Source organism: Pectinophora gossypiella, chromosome 16, assembly GCF_024362695.1.
Source record: "Pectinophora gossypiella chromosome 16, ilPecGoss1.1, whole genome shotgun sequence".
In the NCBI taxonomy this organism is placed as follows: Eukaryota; Metazoa; Arthropoda; class Insecta; order Lepidoptera; family Gelechiidae; genus Pectinophora; species Pectinophora gossypiella.
In genome coordinates, this window is record NC_065419.1 from 6,114,793 (window position 1) to 6,131,921 (window position 17,129).

Sequence of the window (17,129 nt, forward strand, 5' to 3'; positions counted from 1 at the left end):
ATAATGTTTTAAAATAGGTACCTACTTACCCATATTTCGTTAGAGTTAAAGTCTAGCTGTGATGAAAATACTACTAAACGCTTGCACATTAATTATTATCCCGTTTAACGACGGTTTAGATGTTAAATGTAATGTTTCTAACGTTAATTTTGTACCTGTCATTATCATGCTAAGCCTGGTGGCCTCGACTGTACGCCTACTATACGCCCAATTTACAAAGAGCTCTGACATTTTAGGAATTTGATTTCAGTTACTCTATTTAATAAACTTTTGGAAGCTTTCATAGGGATGGCAGAGGTCTGGTTAAAGCGGTGTGTCAGAAAGTTCAACAAGGAGTGCCGAACGCGTGACTGAATGCAATGTGTCTTCCGATGTGGTGTAATTAGTATTTAGGAAGGACGTGGAAATTAATAGTTGAAGGGCATTGATTTGATTTCAAAATGATGGCCGAGTAAAAGTAGCGCGCGCCTTGCATTCTATAATTGTAGGTTCCTTTCCTATAGTGGGTTTTATGCTTGACTTTGTTTTCAGATTCATTAAGGATTATGATAAATTGATAATGACTTGTGGGAAGCTTTATGGGAAGACGTCATGATGAAACCCATAGGTACACTTAAGTACCTAACTACTTACCCAGTCGTAGAAAATAATGTTCAGTTTAGTTATCTACTTAGATTTCTACATAAAACCTACTTAGTTAAGTAGATTAGAAAATTAAGAAATAGTAAATTATACGCTTTTATAGTCGCACCGTTCGTGCAAAATATTTTTTCATTTGCATTGTGTTCCGTGCTTCGGAAGGCACGTTAAGCCGTTGGTCCCAGTACACCCAGTACACAGTACAGTACATAATTGGTCCCGGTTATTTTGTTTTTTCGTTAACAAAAAAAACCGGTACCAATTATGTACTGATATTGTAAGTTACTGTTTAAGAGTCGTTACATGAGCAACGTCAGGGGCCTTTGGCGGCTCAATAGTAACCCTGACACCAGGGTTGATGGGGTTGGTAATCTTACTCACAACCCACACGATAGAAGAAGATTGTGATTGGCACACATGCATACTACAACTGGCCAGAGGATCGAAGCAAATGGAATTCCGTAGTCTCTGCTTACCCCGGTGGGAAATAGGCGTGAGTTTATATAATATGTATCGCAACTATTCACATGTTTGCTTAGACAAAAAATGCGGAAAACCTATCTTGCGGAAAACCTATACTAGGTAAAGGTACCTAATTTTCTTTCTCTACATTGAATTTACATTTTCATTATAAAGAGAAACTACCAGTTACATACTCCACTCGTTTCCCCATACATTCAGATTGGCTTGTAACGATCTTCTATCAACGACTGGTGATAAATCCAACGTTAAGTTTCGAATAACTCAGGTGCGCGGACGCATACTCGGCGGCGACTTCTTGACCTTAAAGACGCGTTCTGAGTTTCAATTAAACCTTCCAGTCTACTGCTTACTTTTGACTTGTAAGCTTAATGCAGGTAGAGAAACAAGAGTTTGTAAAGAACTGCTGCCGTTTCGAATTTCGAACCAATTTAGGTACATAGACTTAGACAGAGATTAGATGTTTTCGCGCACATCCTAAATCTATGCCTACATGACATTACTTTTCAAATTATCCCGTCCGTGTTTTGAATAGTAGAATTAGTAGGTAGGTGACCCATTCTCTCAACGCTGAGTAGGTTACTTATGTATCTAAATATGGCTTGAGAATATGTTTAGAAAAACTCAGAATGTAGGTGCTTACTTACTTACATTTGTTTTCATTGTACTATGTTGCTTATCATAGCGTGCGTGTTATAGGTACGTGTATAAAACATTGATAGTCTATCATTTTACGGTAGCGTGCGATGCATTTACCTGAAGCATAGGATCGTAAAATAGGTGCCTAGATGTTGTTTTCTGATGAGTAGGTACTTTACTTAGATTGAAGTACCGCACCAGTACTTAAATAACTTTAAAACAAATGAATTTAGAAGTAGGTAGCTACTTATTTGCAAAAGTTCGTTAAAAGCTTCACATTGTGTAAAACTTATTTTCCTATTTTTGACATGCAAAGTAAGTAGCTATTGTTATAGTTTCCAAATAACTCTATTGTTAATCCAATAGTTACGGGAGAGGATAAAATGTGGAATTTTAATAAGTTGCTAAGGTTCAATGCATTTGGGAAAATCAAGTAGCTACATTACTGATTTGTGCTTATCTAAAGTAATTTATTTTCCCTGAGTTAGAACGCAAAAAGACCGCATTTTATTAATTTAAAAAATAGTTTTAAGTATTATTTTTAATACCTTACTTACGTATTTATTTAGATTTAAATAATTGAATTTAGAATAAGTTTAATTTCGTTTGTTTAGTGAATTATTTTTGTAAGGTAAAGCTGGCCGCAATTACTTTAAAAAATATTTTAGGCCGCCTTTTAGGAATTTAAAAATAAAACAAAAACATTTAACTTTTTATTTTTGTTTTAAGGCTACATTAATATATTTTTTAGCGTTCACCAACCAGGATTTTAATGTTTTTTTTATGAGTAAGTAATTAGTAAACCAAAAAGTATTTTTTAATAAAAATGATTTTTTTTTACATAACAACCGATGTAAACGAATTGTTTTAACATTGTTGATCCATTTACTCTTTCTCCGCTAAATAGGGATTTTTAAATAATATTTTACCTTTTTTAAAACTTATTAGTATCTCTACAGTCAGTCAGTCAGTTTTCTTAGTGTCTTAGTAGTGTAATGATCTACTTCAATGAGACCTACCTACCTATATAAGCCAAGTAAACAGACAGTATAACAACATAATATGCTCACGATTCACGAATGTATTCTGTACCAAAAAATCTTTTTTTTTAATTAATGATAGAAATGTGTGACATACTGTTTCTCTAGTTATTATAAATACATGTTGCAGTGTATATAACATAGATTCAAAAGATGTGTTGCTGTTGCATTTTCTTGTCATTTATTCTTCTCAAACACCTTGTGAAATGACGTAAAAAAAAAAGATTTTTCAACAAGTTTATTATGTACCTAATAAAGTTTTAAATAAAAGTAGAAACTTTAATATTACCTAATGAATTATCTTGACCTTCTAACTAGGTACCTTATACTTATAATCTTAAATACTAAAGTTAAAGACCACGTAGAAGTAATTCATGGGTGTACTGTCCGATCAATTCCAATACAAAGGGATAGAGAGCACGAATCGACCATGAATAAGCCGCGGAACAATTAATTGGCCATCGTAAGATACTGCTTAAGATCGCCAACTAAGAAGGGGTATAAACCAATCTAGTTCCTGGTCTACAGGTGGTTACTTCTCGGACTGAACAAGACTGACTGACTGTTCGGTGACATACGGCGAGTCAGTCGCGTGAAGTCACTGTTCGTTATCTGCGCTGAAGTGGAGTCGTGTCTTTTCAGGTTGTAAATGTCAATTAGCGCTGGTTGTGTACTGAGCGCTTGGATTTGGTACCTATCTACTTTTATTGCTGAGTAGGTAGGTAGTACTTGAGCTTGGATGCGGATCTACACATACTGTACCTATTTCTGTTGGTGCAGGTGTCACTCGCCCTTAGTGTCAGTCTAAATCTCTCACTTTATAAGTAATGTGTTACAAGTTTACTCGATGTGTAGATTATGTATGACAATTTAATAAAGTCGTCAAATTACTTACCTACTTACCCTCCTAAACGCTGCATTTTAAATCAAGTGTTTTTTAACATGATATATCGTAGGTTTCCCGCACTTGACATTGACTACTTGGGCGGACAATTGGAGAGCGTTGAGGTTTCTCACCTTGTGGCTTCTAAATCTTCGTACAGAACTGGAGTTAGTACTATACATATCTACTTACGACAACAAGACACTAACTGGAACACCTATCTTTATATGCTTAATCAAATCGAAACTGAAAATACTTACCTTCTAAATCTTTGTACAAAACTGTAGTTAGTACTATAGGTACATATCTACTTATGACAACAAGGAACAATATCTTATTTTTTATGAAAATTAACAGTTGTTAATCTCTTGGTCTATCAACAAGCCATAGTAGAGACAAGAACAGGAGGCGAAGTCGTCTGTGGCAAGCAGATCGGCTGTAGATGTCGGGCGAGGCAGACGCGAGGCGAGCGCGCCGCGCGCCGCCGCGGCTTATCACCTTATCACTCTTATCACTTACTCATCGCGAAACCGATACCGTACCCTAACCATTCACCAACACCACACGTGCGAAATCAAAGCGCCTCCCAGTTTTTGAACATGTTTATAATTAGTACCAGTGCCGTAACAAAGTTTGTTTTTATAGTGTTTCTGTGCGAATATGTTGTTGCACAAGGTTTGTACTTACCTATTCTATTACTACTGATAGTAAAATAAAATATTTATTGACAAGTTGTATTGTGATCGGTCTTTATCGCCAGCGTCAACAGTGTAACGAATCATTTTCATATTGCTATTTGATTAATTTTATTGCACCAGTAATTTTGTGTGACTTTAGTTTCACTATGTTTATTTAAATATCAGTCAAAGTTTACACAGAACAGTTTATTTACAAGACGCGCCACACATTTGAATATACAAAGACATAAAATGTTACTCCACGCTTACGTTAGTTAAAATGGGAGTAACTAATTCCTTATCTGGACGCGTATAAAAGTAACTTCAAAAGAGATTTATTTTACGTCCGCATCCTGGGCAGAAATAGCCAGCAGACGCTTCACCGGCGCCATCCACCTGCCCGGACAAGCGTTTTCTAAAATAGAAAATATATTCCAAATAGAGAAAAAACATTCCCAAATCCCGAAGGATTGTCAGTTTTATTTATATCATCCGAAAACGCGTCGACACAAGACAACATGCTTGGTGGAGTAAACACGAATAACTTTCAGCTGAAAAATTCTAAATTCCCTACGACACTACTAGCTGGTAGTGCAGAAGGGAATAAATATTCCCCACGGCACAACTGGTAGTGCGGCTTGGTAGTGCGGTGGGGAAGAAGGGGAAAAAACATTCAAGCACTTTAGCAGTCATGAAAAATTTATGAGCAATTGTGAGTTTGTATTTACTTAAAATGGAAAGTCTGTAATTCACGATCAAACGAATAGACTATAAATAGTAATAATGCTAAGATATAATTTGTAACAATAGGGCTATAAAATACTATAGAACAGGTATTATATATGTATAATATTATTTGTAGGAAGTGGTAGGCAAAGGAGTAGTAGTATAATAGGTAGGTACTCTCCCTTCCTTATCGTTTCTTTTTTCACTATGTAATGTACCTAATTTCAATAGGTAACAGATATCGATTGACAATTTGATCTGATCAATAGAGAAAGGCTTTAAAATTCCAAAATGAAGAACTACTTAATTATATATCGATTATAGATTGGCCGACTAACAGAGCTTAAAATCGATGATCATTCGCTCTCACACGATTAATCGAGTAATTACTACGTGTCGATCTTATCAGGAGGTATCAATTTGTTGGGTAACGTTACATTAGGGTCGACACGTGCTATCGTTTAGCTATATTCGTCTGTATACCCATAATCTGCTGTGAGAACGGCAACGCCCACATATATTGTGTCAACAGAATAACACTTGTTATAAAAACGAATTTGGTGGTCCATTTTAGGCACACCTACAAGCAGGCATTTTATATATAGGGTGTTAGTGACATCGTAACGAATACTAAGGAGGATGATTCAACCATGATTCTGAGTTGAAATCAAGTGGAATTTTCCGTCGCAAAATTCATGTTTTCTTTTTAGTGTTCTTAAATATTTTCAATTCTATACTTTTGCGATGGGAAATTCCACTTGATATTAACTCTGAATAATGAGCTGAATCATCCCTTTCAGTATTTGTTACGATGTCACTTACAGCCAATACAAGTACATACAGGTAGCCGTACAAGTAGTTATGAGTGTTAGTGACACCGTAACAAATACTGAGGGGGATGATTTAGACCCTGATTCTGAGTTGATATCAAATGGAATTTCCCGTCAGAAAATTAATGTAGTTTTTTAATTAGTTTCATTTCCATACTTTTGCTACGAAAAAAATCCACTTGACATTAACTCAGAATCATGGTCTAAATCATCCTCCTTAGCATCCTCCTTAGGGGGAGGCCTGTGCGCAGCAGTGGGCGTCGTACGGCTGATGATGATGATGATGATTAACTCAGAATCATGGTCTGAATCAACCCCCTCAGTATTCGTTACGATGTCACTAACACCCTGTATATGATGCTATGGTTAAGGACAGATTTAGCGTCATTGCTTCCTACGTTTTGTTAGGATTGACCCAAAATTGTATGCTAATGGATGTTATTCAGTTTTACAACCACATTTACCTAAGCTGCAACAAAGTAACAAAAATAAAAACCTACGATTTTGCTCCATTTATCGTAGAACCATAGTAGTAAAACGTTTTAGCACGACAGAAGCGATACATATAAAACCACTTTTATGACTACTTAGTAACTAATCCTACAAACAAACTTTTAATTAATTATTATTCATAGCTATAACGGTAAGATGCGGCAGTGGACATCAATTATAATGTTCAAACTGTTTGATGTTTCCATTACGCTAAAAATATTCCTAACTCAATCTCATTTCTCTTCGAGATTGAAATCTTTGTTATGCAAAATATGGCCGGATTTGTATAGTTTTGAGGCATATAGAAAAATGTAAGAATGTAGATAAGTAGGTACCATGTTGCTTCATCACTAGAGCCACGCTTTTGTCGGTGTAGTATTCTCTATGCTACAAGGGACAAATAGGGCAGTGGTTTCCCTCTTGCCTTTCGCCCCTCCGTCTGACGCGAGTGTGATGGCGCCCAGAGTAGTATATTTCAAAGCCGTACTAGGACTCCTGTTCTCCGCCTCTGAATAGTACTGACAGTTACTGCTGCCTTCTGTCAGTTTCCAGGTTACAGTCCCTGTGACTCGCCTCTTCCATCTCCGCATCTGCAACCGTTGAGGTCTTCACCCGTATACCCAGGCAAGGGTTCTACATTATACCTTGTAGGTCTGGGACCCTATCCGAACTCAGCCACCATCTTACCCAATACTTATCATGCCGAATTTATCGCAGAGGTCCACAGTGGCCTACTAGGATGCTAAAACAAATTATGTTCATATTCAGAGAAAGTAAATCTTTGCAAATGTTTATTGTTTCTCCTGTTCCAATTGTCGTTACGAACGTGAATTTATGAATGCATGGGAAAGAAGCGGCATCGAAATAAACGCCACTTTTTGGTTTTGGAACTATTAGCATGTTCGCGTTTGGATAATGAGGTCTCCATTGCAAATATGTGTAGGTTGTATCTAAGGAAATAGTTCCGTAAGGTCGGCATAAGAATTTGATGCTTCTGTTTGAGTTCATTCTTTAATAAAATGAGTACAGAGGCGTAGGTCGCGAGTATTAATATACGTATAAACTTTGGTACCATGTCACGTTATTTTTTGACAAATTGAACTGTAGGTTTCACTATATGTCAAATATGTTAGTGCGACAGGGTTCTACAGTGGATAAATAATACTATACCTGCTGCAAGCGCTTTTCCAATATCTTATGCATGCTGCGCACAGAGTTTTCTGTTTAATACAAAATCCCGCTCTCGAGCCCGTCGTTCCACTACAATTAAGCAGAAAAGTAAAATTTTAAGTCGTACAGACGATATGGTATCATAACATAGCATAAATAGCCTATATATATACCACTGCTGGGCACAGACTTCCCCTCTATCAAGCAGAGCCAGCACCACTCTTCTCCAGAGCGAGTTAGCCGAGGTGTTTTGACGAGCCTTATTGTACGGTATCATAAAGCTAATCTAGGTATGTCTGTTTGTCACAGCCCAGCAGCAGCTCCAGAACAAGCTGGCCTGCATAGAGCATGAGGAGTGCGGCGCGTGCCTGTCTGCCGCGTCACACTGTCGCTGGTGCGCTGACCCCTACTACAAGTCAGCTGTGCCTCGCTGCAACGACGATGAGAGGTTTTTTATCTTTGATGAGTTCTTAGCCTCAGACTTGCCTGAAGGCATTGACGAGGCCTAAGATGGAGCTCGCCCAGGTGTCTGTTCACTCTGGCCTTGAAAGCACACTATCACACTATCACCCAAGTATTATCCCCTTTTTCACAGGCTCCGCTAAGCTACCCTAAAGATTCGACAAGTTTAGTTTTAAACAGTGACTGCCTGTCTGACTTTCTAACCCGCGAAAGGAAAACCAGCCAAATACAACAGGTTAGGTCACATATAAAAAAATACCCTTGTTATTACACTTAGACACAACACAACACATCTTCCAACCATTATTATTCTGAACAAAATAAAGAGAAGCAATATACATAGGTAGCAACATAACTCTATACATAATCTGATCCAAATATCAAGCAATAGTTTGTTTTATATTTAAGCTTCTGCCATTATATTATATTTTTGAATAAACATGTACCCGATTAACGATAAAATAGGTAATTATTAAGTTAAATCTCGACAGCGCCATTTATATTGTTTTTGGGGAAAGTAGCCTGGAAAATCTCTCAGTGATTTTTGATAACAAAACCTCGCAATAGACAACCTAGTTTCAATCCAGGTAAAAAAAATACGATGATTCATTGATTTATTTTTCATTATAATACGTTGAAAATCTCTTTCGTCACGTAGGTCAGCTGGAAGATCTCTTTGTTTAGAGATAAGCTTAACTGTACTATCTGATTTCTTTGTAATTGTTGTTAAAATTTTCACCCGAAATCAAATTAATTGAAAAAAATCGAGTTTTTTTTTTGAAGAAATCGCAGCAGAATGTGATTTTTCAAAATGGCGCTCACATGGTATTCAATGTAAGGCGACGATGTGTGTACCTTATAGGTAAGTACTTAAAGAAACACACAAGAACAGGAACGTGCCTTAATCTAGAACAAATATATGCATTTAGGTTGTACGAGCACGGAATTGAACCTAAGCCCTTTCGCGCTAGGGCACGTGCACAACACACTGATATATAATCCGTCTATTTAGGTTAATAAGTACCTAATATGCCAGAATCTATTAATTACGAGTTTAAGAAAATAAAATCTTAGTGGGTGAAAACTTTCTGAAAGTATTATTTTTAATTATTCGCAATGAAAAATGTTAAGTACTACTTAATCTTTTTTTTCAACAAAGTTTGTCCAAAACTGATCGCTCTTTTCGATAACGAATAAGTGGCCTTAATAATATTAAATCTTTTTCTTCTATCGTGTGGGTTGTGATATAGATTACCAACCTCAGCAACCCTCAGGGTTATTATTAAGCCGCCAAAGGTCCCTGACCTCACTCACATCAGCAAGTAGTAACCGGGACCAACGGCTTAACGTGCATCCGAAGCACGGATCACCTTACTTTCGGACAATCAGGTGATCAGCCTGTAATGTCCTAATCAAACTAGGGATCACAAAGTGATTTTGTGATATGTCCCCGCCTGATTCGAACCCGAGACCTCCGGATCGTGAGCCCAACGCTCAACCACTGGACCACAGAGGCCGTTAGGTGTCATATCACATTTAGATTAAATTGTCTAAGGGGCCTCTACGTGTTGGCTTCGGCCCCACCTACGCCTTCCAAAAGTCCGGGACTCCATAGGCCTGAGATATGGAAACGACTTACAAAATAATAATATTAAATGAAAAATATACTTTATCGCATAAAACTTATTGCTCTGAAAAAACTGTCAGGCAACCAGCCCATCAACTATAAATAAACTTGGATATTCAATTTATTTTTATACCTACCCAAATATTAAATTATATTAAGTAATGTGAGAAAAGAACTAATTAATCTATCTAATTATTCTTATCTCACTGTCCAAACCGGATTTAAACCCATGCAGGTTCAATCAAAACCCTTCGGGCGAACTTAATTGTATCTTCAACACAAGCAACAAATAAGTTTCCAATCACAATCATATGGCAATCAAGGTGTTAAATAAATAAAGAGCTAATTACAACGTCATTACTTGGAGTCGAAGAGTTGAAATCATCAGTGGCATTAGTTCTTGGTTGGAAACGCAACAAAAGTACTAGTGACGGGACATGTTATTAAATATGCGATAAACATTTTGCTGTTTTGCTTCCCAGTGCTGGGTTTTCTGCGTCGCCTTCTCTCTCTCTTTATTTAAGAGCTGCGCTCTTGTCGGTGGAGTAATCGCCTCCTGATACGACACGACCTGCACCTTCTCTTTTATTTGTTTCATAAATGTTCTCCTAGGTCTACCCCTTCCTCTCTTCCCTTCAATTTTTCCTTCTATGATGTTTGGCATCGCCTTACTTATTGTAAAAAGTAACAAAAATTAACACGTTGTGACACGGACTATATGCATTTTAAACCTAGTTTATATTTTAGTCTTCTTTTTGTAATAACACTATACCTTATGTTCGAGGAACAGTTTGGTTAGGACATTACTGGCTGATCACCAGATTGTCCGAAAGTAAGATGATCCGTGCCTGGGAAGGCACTTTAAGCCGTTGGTCCCGGTTACTACTTACTGATGTAAGTAGTCGTTACATGAGCCATGTCAGGGGCCTTTGGCGGCTCAATAGTAACCCTGACACCAGGGTTGATGAGGTTGGTACTCCACCTCACAACCCACACGATAAAGAAGGAACAGTAAGGTGTAAAAGACACAGACCTAACTAAATAAATGATTATTTAAATGCTCACTGTAACATAACACATAAACAGTAGCGAGTGTGAAAAAGCGAAAATGCTCTTAGACTTGTATTTTTTTAACGTGACTTATTGTAGATTTGCGCTTTATAGCATTCCCTACTTGATCGGACCAAACTAATGTTTTTAAGGGCGGTATTTGTTTAAGGAATCACTTAGCATTGATGCACTATCATTGATGCAGTACGCCTGTTTTGTACCTATAATAATCACAGATAAAATCATGAGTACCTACCTTTTTATCGTGTGACTTATTGTAGATTTACCGCATAAGGTATTCACTACTTGGCCGGACAAATGGGGAGCGCTGAGGGCTTTCACCCGGATATGGAGTACCTGAAAGCGTACAAAAAAAACCGTCTTCACATAATAAAAAAAACGAACTACGTTAAAAGAGTCAATCACTTTCCATCACTAGCAGCGAGTTGGGATTAGACGATTCCCACGATCGTCCACATACATGCACTCTGACTTGCCTCACTGCTCTAATCAAGAGATCGTCGCTTGATTGATAGTTGATTGTGCGCGCGCGCATCGTACCGGTTGAATACGCCTCAATAGGCCAACTCCGACGCATGCTGAGTTCGATAATTTCGTAATCGTACGCTACAGAAAAGCTTCAAAAATGACCCGAGATAACCCTCAAATTGTATGGGTTAATCTTACTGACTTCCATTGCTCGTCCGATTAGGTTTTATGTCCAGAACGGTTTAAGTGCAGTGTGGTGAATATTGGAATCTTCCATAGCAGTTGTATAATATTTGTAATTCTAAGTGTAGTGAGGTGGAGGACCACACGCAAAAATAGGCCATGTAGGTCAATGATGTTTTATTGTTATCTCTTTTGTTAACGACCTCTGTGGTCCAGTGGTTACGCGTTGGGCTCACGATCCGGAGGTCCCGAGTTCGATTCACGGTGGGGACATATCACAAAAATTACTTTGTTGCCCCTAGTTTGGTTAGAACATTACTGGCTGATCACCAGATTGTCCGAAATTAAGATGATCAGTGCTTCGGAAGGCACGTTAAACCGTTGGTCCCAGTTACTACTCACTGATGTAAGCAAGTAGTCGTTACGTGAGCCATGTCAGGGGCCTTTGGCGGCTCTATTATAACCCTGACACCAGGTTTGATGAGGTTGGTACGCCACCTCACAACCCGCACGATAGAAGATCTATTTTGTTTCGTGTACTTACTTATATTTTTGTGGGTCTATTAATAAATGAAGGATTTAACAGAAAATAAAAAACGATGAGGAATAACTTTAAAGTAAGTAAGTAAACTAAACATTTATTAAAGCATTGCACGCACTATTCAGGAAGCATGTATGAAGTGAATGTTAAGGTACCGTAAGTGACGATAATAAGTAGCTATCCCAACATAAACTAGTCCTTTGATGTGTAGCTTACCGACAATATTGGTTATTAACATTCTATGAAGGTTTTTACGCAATCTACGATCCCTCACCTACCTAATGGCATAGAGTAGAGGGGAAACTCTCCGCTCCGCAGCAATACTTACTTTTGGAGCCTGGAGCGAGCTTGATTTACTACACCCGCCAGTTGGAAGCTACTTTAGTAGATATACGTACATGCATAATAAAGTCGTAAGCCATTAATGAGTAAAGGAGCGCGCATGGACTATCTGTCCCGCTCGCACGCACGGGCTAAGGCGGCACACGTTAAGAACCTAAAGAACGAAATTTTTGTGAGAAGTGTCCATGTCGTTTTCATATCCCGTTTTTCACAGGGTCCGCCTTACCTAACCTGACAATACAGGTAAGGTCACATATTTCCGAAAATGCATTTCTCGCGAATGTGGGTTCCCTCACGTTTTCCTTCACCGCTGAGCACGTGATAATCGGTTATGATATGATCCAAACATGAATTTGAGCACAAATTTGACAATCATTGGTTTAGGCCTATGCTGGATTCGAACCTGCGACCTCAAAGTGAGAGGCTACTTTTTTAGGGAAAAATACTTTTTTAGGGCAGTCGTTTCTCTCTTGTCTTCCGCCCTCACAGCTACTTACTTAAATATTGAATAGTGCGTTGATGTGGGCTTCTTCTTATCGTGTGGGTTGTGAGGAGGAATATCAGCCTCATCAACCGTGGTGCCAGAGTTATAACTGAGCCGCCAAAAGCCCCGGACATGGCTCAAGTAACTTACATCAGTAAGTAGTAACCCGAACCAACGGCTTTACGTACCTTCCGAAGCACGGATCATCTTACTTTCGGACAATTAAGTGACCAGCCTGTAATGTCCTAACCAAACTGGGGATCACAAAGTGTTTTTTATGATATGTCCGGGGATTCGAACCCGGGGCCTCCGGATCGTGAATCCAACGCTCAACCACTGGACCAAGAGGCCGTAAATAAGAAGAAGAAGATGTGGGCTGATAGATGATGATGATACTAAATATCCATTGTTTATTCCCAGCCTGGTGTCAGCGGGATGCAGTCAAGCCTCGATACAGCGGCCGGAGCCCCCTGTATGGTCAGTGGTAGAAAACAAGACGCTGCAAGACCTGCAGCCAGGCAGCCATGAGGTGGACAACGTGGTGCAGATCCAGCCGCAGAGGGTCCACCTGTCTTTGAAGCCTCGTGAGTAGATTACAGCAAAATGCTTAATTGTTTGTATGTATATTTTGTTTGTGTGCAATAAAGTATATTTTATTATTCTAAAAGTTATTTTTTAAATACAAATACCAAAAAAAATAATGAAAAATAGCAAATGTCTTATGTATACAAAGTGACGATAGCTCCGCGCGCCTAGGATGATGTTTTCTATACTTATAAACTTTGCCTCTATAATATTTAGTAAGTGTATATAGATTATAGTTAATGTTCTTGAAAAGATGAACAAGGTCAATGATGATTAGAGGACATAGGTCTTCACCTATGTGAGCATTATTCATCATTAGGTTTTGCATGTTGGTAGACTGCAGTTGAGATCTTAATTATCTTAATGACGCTATAATACGAAGGAGTCCCAAGAGGTGACAAATAAAGAATAAAGTTAAAAAATACGTACATAAACTCACACCTGTAATCCCTGATAGGGTGGGCAGAGCCACAAGTTAGCTTAATCAAAGAAGATATCTTTGCAACCGCTGTGGATACGAATTCCTAAGATGGATGTGATAAAACTGATACAATGGATCTGTGGATCATTGTTATAAAAGGACATCCCTTTGTCGAATTTCACGATATGCCCGGGAAGATGAGCAGCTGAAAGTGTTAATGCTCCCAGTCCAGCATAGAAGTCCCACAAAAACAACTCCACAAAGAACTAGTCCACACAAACCTTAACAACAGACTTTAATATGGCGTTTTTATGGCCCATATAAAATGACTGTTCGTACACGTTATGCTGTGACAGTTTATAATATACATATTAGGTTATTAGTCCAAGGTCTTGCAACAACCCACGAGGGGGTGTGAGATCACCTTTTATACTATTTATTACACTCTATTTCGGCTCCGCGAATGGCAAGGAGGAGCTAAAAATTCACCGCAGAACTACAATTTATAGATCCAGTCTACCAATTCCCAAATGTCGCTAAGGCAAGGAGCCTTCTCAAATACGAGCAAAGCGCGAATATTCGAACCACTTAGTGATTTTTTAACCATAAGTAGGTATATTACATTTCGCGTATAATATTTGAAGATGTGAATTCTATTTGAGTGACTGCTACTGAATGGCCACTTGATCATTGTCTATCCCAATAGTGACTGTATTTATACATATTTATTTATTTATTACGCTTACATTTGCAACATTACAGATATATATCCATTGCGTTACAAACAATATTCATATCACAAGAACTTAAAACTACTACACACATTAATATTTATATTATAATATATCATTAGACAGTACTAACAGGCATCAAAGGTTCAAATACTTTTACACATTCACTCAACAAACATACAATCGCACTTCCAAACACTCCACTCATATGTATACTATGTCTTATTGGAGGCTACCTATTATATTTTCCTACTTTGATGCCTATTTCGTCTGAAATAGGAATCGTTAAGGGCTGTCACTACGTACCACAAAGTAATTATTTTTATATTTCCACAGGGGAAACAAAGAAGATATCGTTCTCGTACAGACCAGCAAAGAACTATCCTCTGGACCTGTACTATCTGATGGACTTGACCTGGTCCATGAAGGATGATAAGGAGACCCTCGTCTCTCTCAGGGATGACCTGCCAGTCATGCTGCAGAACCTTACTGATAACTTCAAGTATGTGGCTTCTCTGTTCCCGTTTAAGATCAATAACTGATTGCATTAACTCTGAGAGCCTAGCGCCCTAGTCCAATAAGCCAAGAAGCGTATGAAAATATATGGAATTTCATTAAATTTTGTCCCGATTGCAAATAGATTACAACAATACTACTTACAGTCTGGTATTGCCTTATTGTATTTAACTAAACTTTCGAAAAATCTATGCTTCAAACGAATAGTAAGTAAGTTAGAAATTAGAAATAGGTTCTAGCCCAGAACTATGTATGCAGAACGTTTTTGGCGACTTCACTGTACTAATTCGTCTCGACTGATTTAATAGATTTATTACATACTTCGCAAGTGTATTTAATGAATATAAAGTTCATTAATATATTTTATGCGTTCACCGACAGTTTACCAATTATGGTAAACAGTAGATAGGTAAGTACTTGCTTTATAGTACAGGCAGGTATGAATTATGAATACAAATTAAATTAAAACAAAGCTATCCATAAGTTTGAATGGAGCCCCAATAACTATACAAATAGACCGCGGTATCTATAGTCACTAAGATTAATAGGTAATGATCGGACAGTCACAATGGTTAGTTTATCAAATCATTGGACAAATTACTATACTTACTTTATCTATTAGATTGGTAAGAAAAAATCGTAGAAAGCCTTTCAACAACTCTTGACGAAATATGTAAAAATAATTGTTGTAATGTGAAGTATTTTGACAGACAAGAGATGTTGATGACATAAGATAACCTAAGCGCCGTATTATTGAACTTCTAATGGCTTACTTACCATACCTATCGTGTAGGAAGTCGATTTTAAACTATATCTTCTTCTGTTGTGTGGGTTGTGAGGTGGAGTAACTAACCTCATCAATCCTAGTGTCAGGGTTACTATTGATTTTACACTATTTTTCATTGAGAGGTATTGTATTAAAACAATGCAAAACTTAATTCTGACGAAAATGAAATAGGCTTGCATTGTTTTATTATACCTCTCAATGTAAAAAGTTCTTATATTAGGTTAGGTACGGTAAGTAAGCCATTAGAAGTACCTACAATTATAATATGGCGCAAAGGTTATCATATGTCATCATCATCTCTTGTCGGTGTAGTATTAATCACGCTGCTCTAAGTATTTATGTCCATGATGGTAATTATTAATTTACTTGCAGACTAGGTTTCGGCAGCTTCGCGGAGAAGCCTCTGATGCCGTTCATCAGCATGGATCCTCGCAGGAAGGCCAACCCGTGTGCCGTAGAAGAGGAGGCGTGCGAGGCCACGTACAGCTACCGACATCATCTGTCGCTCACCAATCAGGTTATTATTATTGCGTATGGCAAAAAATATCCTGCGTGGATTATTCGTCTACTTTAAGCTCCCTCAACCAAGTCTCTGCTGCATCCGTCGCGATATGCAGCTCGGTTATGCCACCTGGGAAGCGATGTAGGGGGCATTCATCCCTAAAACCCTATAGGATTTGATCCGGGTGACCGCATTCACAGTATGGCGTCTTCTTCGACATGGTTTAAATAAAAGCTTATAAGTTTTACTCTTGCAAGAATGTAACGAAATATTTCGATTATATCGTCGAAGAAGAGAAGAAGAAGAATGCCTATCTTCTCCATAACCTATCCACTATCTGTCTTCGTTCAAGGGTTTGAATCTTCCCTTATTAAGTATTCTGCCCATATCCACATTAGGCCAGTCGCACCTTGGACGCATTTTCGTATGAATTCGTCCCGTATGAGTACTATGGAAGTATTTTGCCCATATCCACATTAGGCCAGTCGCACTTAGGACGCATTTTCACACGAATTCGTCCCGTCTAAGCACTATGGAAACGTGCACAGTGGGTGCGAGTTGTTCGTCATAGACCAGGGCCCCGATTGCAGTAATTTCGAACACTAACGAATGTTTCTGAAGTGTCCGTATTCCTTCTATGCTTTTATTTGTATACTTCTACAAATTAGACCAGTGTTTCCTAACCTTTTTAATGTCATTACCCTTGTGAACAAGTATGGAAATTGAGTTTACCCCTAATTTAAAATAATTAAAACCACACAAATTCAAACGAATATACATTATGTTTATTATGTAAGTAAGAAAATGCACGTTTTAGTAACTACTTAGTAAAG

At 38.0% G+C, this 17,129-nt stretch overlaps 1 protein-coding gene across 1 annotated transcript in view; it reads left to right on the forward strand.

The window, feature by feature from the left end:
* The first annotated feature begins 4,124 nt into the window (after nucleotides 1–4,124).
* LOC126373553 (integrin beta-nu) overlaps nucleotides 4,125–17,129 on the forward strand; it is a 32,457-nt gene continuing 19,452 nt past the window's right edge. Inside the window, exons 1-5 of the mRNA XM_050019690.1 lie at nucleotides 4,125–4,356; nucleotides 7,886–8,024; nucleotides 13,175–13,338; nucleotides 14,828–14,993; nucleotides 16,167–16,311. Coding sequence (XP_049875647.1) covers nucleotides 4,281–4,356; nucleotides 7,886–8,024; nucleotides 13,175–13,338; nucleotides 14,828–14,993; nucleotides 16,167–16,311 — 690 coding nt within the window. The 5' untranslated portion in view covers nucleotides 4,125–4,280. The remainder of the gene's footprint in view (nucleotides 4,357–7,885; nucleotides 8,025–13,174; nucleotides 13,339–14,827; nucleotides 14,994–16,166; nucleotides 16,312–17,129) is intronic.